This window comes from Colossoma macropomum, unplaced genomic scaffold, assembly GCF_904425465.1.
Source record: "Colossoma macropomum unplaced genomic scaffold, Colossoma_macropomum, whole genome shotgun sequence".
In the NCBI taxonomy this organism is placed as follows: domain Eukaryota; kingdom Metazoa; phylum Chordata; class Actinopteri; order Characiformes; family Serrasalmidae; genus Colossoma; species Colossoma macropomum.
The window spans coordinates 974512-982808 of NW_023494791.1; the positions used below are offsets into that span (position 1 = coordinate 974512).

The following is an 8297-nucleotide window of genomic DNA, read 5'->3' on the forward strand; positions in this document are numbered from 1 at the left end:
CACCAAAAAGGGTTCTTCTATTGTTAAGATGTCAAGCTTGTTACAATAGAAGAACCCTTTCTGGTGCCCTATAGAACCCTTTTTAATACAGGTTCCATATAGCATCATCTACAGCACATTCTCCATCAAACTGAAGAACATTTTTATAATGCGAAGAACCCTTTAAACATGCAAAGAGTTCTATGAGTGTTCATGTTTCTATACAGAACCAAAGAACCCTTGAAGGGACATCTTTGTAAGTGTGTAGTTTTCAGCAGTTTGTAGTCAAAATGGCATTTATGTCATTAGCACATGTATATCTGTATCTCTTTATGTCTACATTATCGCCACGGGGCCCCAGCATCATGTCTGGAACATCATGTCATGGGGCAGTCGTGGGCTGGAGGTCAGGGAACCAGCCTTGTGACCTGAAGGTCGCCTGTTTGATCCCCTCAGCCGACAGTACGTGACTGAAGTGCCCTTAAACAAGGAACCTAACCCCCAACTGCTCCACGGGCGCTGTGGATAGGGCTGCCTACCGCTCCAGACAAGTGTGCTGCCCCCTAGTGTGTGTGTTCACTAGTGTATTGGGTGTTTCACTGCACAGATGGGTCAAAATGCGGAGGTGGAATTTCCCTGTTGTGGGACTAATAAGGGTCACTTCATCTTAATGTCTGCGTCCTCATTTTGTTCGCAGGTTGGTGTTTATTTTTATGATAATGGACATGGCGTGCTGGAGGACAACGACATCTACAACCACATGTACTCTGGAGTTCAGATCAGGTCAGTTCTCACGGACAGCGTGATTGATTATTAGGAGTGGGAATCTAAAATGATATTTTGGATTTTTTTCCCAGATTTAAACATTTGATACGCTCAGTTTTGTGATTGCAGCGTTGCATGTGCCTGCAAACCATTGAAAAAAGCCCAAAAAACAGTTTGAGTAGTTTCACCAGACTGAAATGGTGCCATCTAGTGGATTAAGATAGAGTTGTGTGATCTGTTAGTCTAGCAGTGGCCTTAATACATACTAAAATAATAAAAATTAAACAATAAGAATTTGATGTGTGTCAAAATAGTGCAATATTATACTGTAGTGACTTTTTTTTTCCTGCCCCTAATGATTATATACCCCACATGATAACAGTGTTGGCTCAGCTTCTTTCAGGCTGATATGCTTTTGAATATTTATATTGTTTGTGGCCTTTGATCATTTCACTCTGCAGGACCGGAAGCAACCCAAAAATCAGACGGAACAAGATCTGGGGTGGGCAGAACGGTGGAATCCTTGTTTACAACTCTGGTAAAGAACCTCTCACAAGCCCTCTGATTGAATACTGAGCTAAATGAGTGCTAAGCCTGTTTCTGTAGTAAGTGGCGGATAAATACATAGACAGGTAAACAGATGAAGCCTTTTGGTTGTCATTCATTTCAGCATCAGTGAGAACAAAGGAAATTATCAGTTGATGTGATTGTGCGTCTTAACGTGTTGTCAGGTTTGGGCTTCATAGAAGACAACGAGATCTTCGACAACGCCATGGCGGGAGTTTGGATCAAGACGGACAGCAACCCGACACTCCGCAGGAATAAAATCCACGATGGGAGAGACGGAGGGATCTGCATATTTAACGGAGGACGAGGTTGGAGCTCTTTAGTGAACTCGCTGTAGTGTCGTTTCTGTGTCTCACTAGCTTAATAAACGGTTAATATCATAGGTGGCATCTCTTAGACGAAGATGAGCTGAAATATTTAACTCTCCACTCTTACATACAGCCAGAACGAGTACTAGTTAAGGACAAGTAATTAAAATAACTTCAGATTTGATATTAAACATTTCATCCTTGAATATAGGGGAGAAATCTTTAAAGGGCTCATGTCTTGTAAAAGTTAATACTACTAATTTTTTAAAAAATATATAATTTTAAATTTATTTTAATTTGATTATTTCAAGAGTTCAATGTAGTACATAAACGCTGCTAAAGTTTCAACTAACTTTTTGCTCTCCAGCCCACACATACATGAACTGATTTACAGATATCCACGTGTTCGGCCGACAGCAGTTTGGCTCCGCTCATTCTCGCTGATATTATAAGGAGTGTTTCGGCCCGGCCTGTCTGAACTGAAGCACAACCAATCAGAACAGAGCTCATTTACATATATCGGTGTTAAAGGTGCAGTAGCAAAAACAGCCTGTTTTATTCTGAGAATTAAAGAGAGGTTTGAAAGTGATCATGTAGACATGAATGATGAATGTTTTTGGTACATAAAACATAAAAGTGCTGTAAATTTGTTCCCAAGAGAGAAAATGAATGAGAATGAAAAATGTAGGATATGGGCCCTTTAACTTGTTCTTTTGAAGCCATAATTAAGAATATTTAAGTTACTCGGATAATGTTTTTGGCTGACGAGCGCTTCCCCACGTGCAGTCGCATTATGGTATCACCAGATTGCGACTGTTGTTCAGGTAAGCCTGTAATGCGGTGGCTTTACTGACTGATGTCTTTGACTCCTCAGGGCTGCTGGAGGAGAACGACATCTTCAGGAACGCTCAGGCTGGAGTCCTCATCAGTACGAACAGCCACCCTGTGCTGCGGAAGAACAGGATATTCGACGGCTTTGCTGCAGGTGTGTGTAGGACTCGTTATTTTAACTGTGTATGAGCTCAGAGTAAACACAGCTCTGACTGATCACTCCTGTGTGTCTAACAGGTATCGAGATCACAAACCACGCAACTGCCACCTTAGAGGGCAATCAGATTTTTAACAACCGCTTCGGTGGGCTGTTTCTTGCGTCTGGAGTCAACGTAACGATGAAAGGTAAGATTGAGAACCTCCCCGATGAGCCGACCAGCAGCCGCGTCACAGAAACTTCAATTTAACTAAAGTCGAGCTGAGAGTTAGATGAGAGCCGTGGCCCGGAGTCCGACAGAGCACAGTTGTCCTCGATCTCTCTGGGTGGGCAGGACGGCCCCCTGTCTCCCCCCATATCACTCAGCGTGACGTTAGCCAGAGCAGGCGTCTGTTAGCTAATGTAACGGAACCAGCAGTTAGTGTTCTCCTCCAGGCGTGTTCAGCTGTCCAATGATGTTCCGTTAGCTGCAGTTTGAAAAGATGCAGTGGTGCTTTGCCCTCCTAGCGCTGGTGGTACCGTGTGATTGGGGGGGTCCTAACTAGTAGTTGGAATTGGATATGACTAAATTATGGAGAAAATTGGGAAAAATCAGAATGTTTTCTCAAATTCAAATCACAGAAGCAAATCCTAATTTAGTAGTTATTTCATCTTGTAGCGTCTTAGCAAGTAAGGAAAACCTGAACTACAAGCAATCAGAAGAATGTTAGAGAGCTACTCTTGAAATAAAAAAATGAATACAGATTAAGATTAAATTAAGAAGAAATCAAGATTAAGAATAGGAGTGCGCACATAATGCAAGACTTCAGCCAGCATCGCTAACATTATTTCTCCTGATAAATGGCCACATGTTCAGCTCCATCGCTGTAATATTTTATTTGGCAGGTTTTCATTGACATTTGCGCATACAGGTAATGAGGGGGGTGGGAGGGAACACGTCTGCTGTGGCTGAGATATATATGCATGTATGTATATGTATGTATGTATGTATGTAAGTATGTATGTATAATGTGTATTTATTTAGCCATGGAGTTAGAAAAATATCTCACCACATTCCCTTCAGGACCCTGTTGGGGTTCATCCTAAAGTTAGGACAGGATTTAGGAGGTTTAGTCTAGTTAGGATGTTTGTGTGATGCTGTTTTCTTATCTGGAGTTCATGATGAGATTATGAAGTCAGGAGCTGTTATTCTGGAACAGCTACTGAACTAAACTCAGTCTGTACTGAAGTCGTCATGGTGAATAAACGTATTTCAGTCAGGATGTCTCTGTAATGCGGCTCCTGGTTGTTGGCAGTGTGAATAATTTGAAATACTGATCCGTCTTTAAATCCTCTCTGCAGACAACAAAATAATGAACAATCAGGATGCCATTGAGAAGGCCGTGAGCCGAGGTCAGTGCCTGTACAAGATTTCCAGTTACACCAGTTATCCAATGCACGATTTTTACAGGTAATCCGCCTCCTCACCTCGCCTGCTGTTTCTGATGTGCTTCTGATTATAAAGTCAAACTAATTTCATGGCCTTTTCTCCTCTCTGTGCAGATGTCACACCTGTAACACCACAGACCGCAACGCAATCTGTGTGAACTGCATCAAGAAGTGTCATCAAGGACACGACGTAGAGTTTATTAGACACGATAGGTCAGTATCTTCTGCTGTGCGCCGTGTTAGAACTACTTTACTGCCATTTCATGTCTGTTCTGACCAGGGATGTAAATGTTTAACCATTACTAAAGTTATCAGTTTTAAAAAAAACACAAATTTACTCTTATTTCATTTATAATGAGCAGTGTTTTTGAAATGTACACACGAGGGCGCAACAGGCAAGTGGTTCCTCTAGATCAGTGGTCTCTAGTCCTGCTCATGGAGCTCCACCTTCCTCCTGAGTTTAGTTCCAACTACAATCTGCCGCACCTGCTCCAGCTCATTAACTTCGTCACAAGTTCTTGATTGGCTGGATCTGATGTATTAGTGTTGGAACTAAACTCTGCAGCAAGGTAGATGTCCAGGAGGAGGGTTGCTCTCGGTCAGTGGTCACCAACCCAGTCCTCAGGACCCCCAGATGGCCCACATTTAACCTTCATCCCTTTTTGAGGCAAGTTGGGTTGAGGCAAGTTGGGTTGAAGCAAAAATGTGGACCGTCTGTGGGGGGCCAGGCTGGGAACCACTGACCCTGGTCCTAGAGGTCTGTGTTCCTGCTAAGACTAGTTCCAACCATAATCTGCCACAGCTGCCTCAGCTAATGAACAACTTGTGAAGTCCTTGAATGGCTGAATCAGGTGTTGGTTGAGTGTGGTGGGAGCCTGTTAGAAGCAGATCAGAACTGACGATCTTCAGGAGGAAGGTTGGTGAGTTCAGACTGCCAGTCCAAATCTGATTTTTGGCAAATCGGATCCAAACCACATTTGGAGGTGGTTTGAAATGCGACTCCAGTCAAATTTTTACAGATGCGTCTCAGTCTGGATGCTCTGGACGCTCAAATCGGATTTCAGAGTCTCTTTTCTAAAGAGTTTGGAGGGCGAGATGATGCTTCTACATCTCTCCCGCATCCGCGTTTGAAATACGCATCACCAGCATAGCTACGTAGTTACTGATGCCTACGTCGTTACCACGGCAACCCATGCAATCGCCATAGACTGGTGATGTCTGGACACAACTCAGATCTGATCACTTACAAAAAACAGTGTACAGTCGACTCAAAAGATCTGATTTCAGAAGGAAATCCGATTTGCCTGCAGTCTGAACGCAGACAGTTAAAAACTGAAGCACAGCAAAAAAAACAAAACAAACGATGCATCTCATCAGAAGCAAACGTCTGCAAACCAACAGACAGACGACCACGCGACTAAAGACAGCTTTGGAGAGCTACTGAGCTAAAGCTAACGCTAACCTACTCGTGTTTGTTGAACTTGGGCCAGTAATGACTGTAAATAGAACCTCAGAACGTTAGAATATGGAACTTTCACAAGCTCAATGTATATTCCAGTCCTTTCATCAACTTTTGTTCATTTAATCACAAATGTAGTCGTCAGCCCTTCTGTTTAAACAGAACCGGGTTCTTGCGTAGGATTTAATAAGGTTTCAGGCTGTGTACTTCATACACACATTCATGCCTGGTTCCACCTATCAGTACTGCGTTCCACGCTTCATACAAGGGGCACTTTTTAATATCTCGGTGCATTAAATCGGCCACGTTAGAGTGTCTGCATCAGGTATTTTTTAACGGCTTCAAGCGCAGCTAAACCAGAATAATCTGTTTATAATTGATGTTTGGATGCGTCGTGTCTCTGATGTTGAACGATTAATCACAGACTCCTCTTTAAACCCAAGTCACGCTGCACCACCTGCTTAAAGCTAAGCCGGTTAATGCATTTGATTTGACAAGTAGGCATGCGAGACGGTAAAGATTTTAAAATTTGACAAAAACTATGTAGGAAATGTAGATATTTCTGTAACAAAGCACAAATAGGAGGAAAAAGGTGAGAATTTAATTTGTTGTGTTTGAAACTTCCAAAACTAGCCAGGATGAGACCTGAAGTGCTTTTTCACGGTTTAAAACTGGGAAGCGTTCTGGCGAGCTAGAGGGGAGCTGATCAGTTTGCATCCTAATTTCTTACATTAGGATTTTATTGCTGTCTAAAGAAAAATATGCATCTCCATTTTTCTTCAGTCTGTTTTTCTGCATCATTTGAGTGCAGCAGCTATTTTTTTACATTGTATGAAGATTTCATAATGATTGGATCAATAGAAATGCTCCAAAGTGACTTAATAATAATAATAATAATAATAATAATACAACTTTATTTATAGAGCAGTTTTTATATTGATGGCAGCACAAAGTGCATTATAGACAGGTGAAGCTTAACAGTAATAGAAGAAATCAAGTACTAAAATTAAAATCATAAAGCAATGTCAGATCAAATTATGAAATTTTATTGTAAGTTAGAGCTGTGTTTTCAGATGTTTATTAAAAGTGAGCTCTGAGCTCGACTGGCTAATAAAAGCTGAACTGAGCTCCACAGTTTAGAAGCAGAATAACTGAAAGAGTCTCTCCACGTTTTCTGTGTTTTACTGAAGGAGTTCAGAAGGTCAGAATCTGCAGATCTGAGATCATAAACAGACGGTCAGGAGCTTTAAGGTCATTTAGAGCTTTAAAAACCAGCAGCAGAGCTTTAAACTCTCTCTAGCAGATCCAGACGGTCAGCGCAGACCTCTAAAGCTACCATTTTCCGTCTCTTTACTCTGCAGGTTTTTCTGCGACTGCGGCGCCGGGACGTTGTCGAACCCCTGCACGCTAGCCGGCGAGCCGACGCACGACACGGACACGCTGTACGACTCCGCCCCTCCTATAGAGTCCAACACGCTGCAGCACAACTGAGGCAGAGCACGTCTCGCCGACCTCCACAGACTCTACAGCCTCGGTGCAGTGCTGATATTACTCTAGAAATAATTCAATTTCAACTTAAGAAAAAATGAAAGCAAACACTTTAAAAATGGGAGAAAATTCAGCTTTCATAATGCAAGTTATGAGGACTTTTGTATTTAAAAGAAAAAGAGAACATTCTGCTGTGGATATAGCGCTTCCCCTGCTTTCTTTTCATGCAACCGGTTGAAAAGAGACGGACGGTAATAACGCTTTCAGGTGCTGGGACGGCGCAGCAGAGAACCTGCGAATGGCCTGAGACAGACGGCGCCCTCTACAGGAGGAAAAGTGGCCGCAGACTCTGGAGGGAGAAAAAACTTTGAGCCATAAGAGAGAAAAAGACAGAAAAGCGTCTGGAAGCTCTCACTATTTCCTAAGCGCCTGTCTCCAGGAAACCATTGCCACGCTATTGTGTATGTATGGGGGATAAGTTACCCAGCACTTCAGCAGTTTTTATTTTATTTTTTTTTTTTTTTTAAACACAATATTGGTATTTGATTTGAATCCTTTCTCATGTTTCTCATAGTTTTGTATTTTCAAGCAAAAATCTTAAATGTACTTGAATGTGTTCTTATTTTATTTTATTAAATATTAATTTCAGGGGTTGTTATACCTTTTAGACTTACTGTAATTGTACTCATGTTGCAGGATGTATGTTCTTTCTGTGAAAGAGATTTATCAGGAAAAGAGAGAAATGAAAAACACTAACTATTCTCCAGCAATGTCTTATTTTAAATGGTAAAAAAATTGGTTTAAATGCTAGAGCGAGTGTTTTCACGAGACTGGAGTGATGTTTGTATGCTTTGTAGATCTTAGAATGTTTAAAATTTTACCCCTCTTTTGTTTTTTTTTTTAAATTCTTTTAAAAGTCTGTAGGATCCTCCTCTGGCTAGTCCTGAGATTGACCTTCTTCCGCTTAGAGCTGTTGACGTTTCCTCGTCCAGTAGCCGCTGGAGGAACGTCTAGAGTAGCAGTCTCGTGAAATCACTGCGTGTCGCCTTCTCTCTGAGCGTCCCGGGCGAAAGGGAATGAGAACGTTGCTGGAGAAAATGTAAAGCGGCTTCTTGCTGTGTCGAAGCTCAGAAGTATCTATACAGCTGTTCTTTTCTTTTTGGCTTTCTCATCCAACTGTATTTGGTGACTGTGGGTTCTTATACAGCCTGAATTGTATGCATGTTCCATGACATCTAGACTTAATATATTGTGGAGTACTCAATAACCATTACGTAGATGGTAGTAATTAATCAAAGGTTTAATTTCCTAGTCA

The 8297-nt window shown here is 41.8% G+C and overlaps 1 protein-coding gene across 1 annotated transcript in view; it reads left to right on the forward strand.

Annotated features, from left to right (window-relative positions):
- The window catches only part of fbxo11a (F-box protein 11a), a 34929-nt gene extending 26683 nt beyond the window's left edge, over positions 1-8246 (forward strand). Inside the window, exons 15-22 of the mRNA XM_036573616.1 lie at positions 677-762; positions 1206-1282; positions 1476-1619; positions 2494-2604; positions 2688-2795; positions 3949-4057; positions 4150-4248; positions 6856-8246. Coding sequence (XP_036429509.1) covers positions 677-762; positions 1206-1282; positions 1476-1619; positions 2494-2604; positions 2688-2795; positions 3949-4057; positions 4150-4248; positions 6856-6985 — 864 coding nt within the window. The 3' untranslated portion in view covers positions 6986-8246. The remainder of the gene's footprint in view (positions 1-676; positions 763-1205; positions 1283-1475; positions 1620-2493; positions 2605-2687; positions 2796-3948; positions 4058-4149; positions 4249-6855) is intronic.
- The last annotated feature ends 51 nt before the right edge of the window (positions 8247-8297 follow it).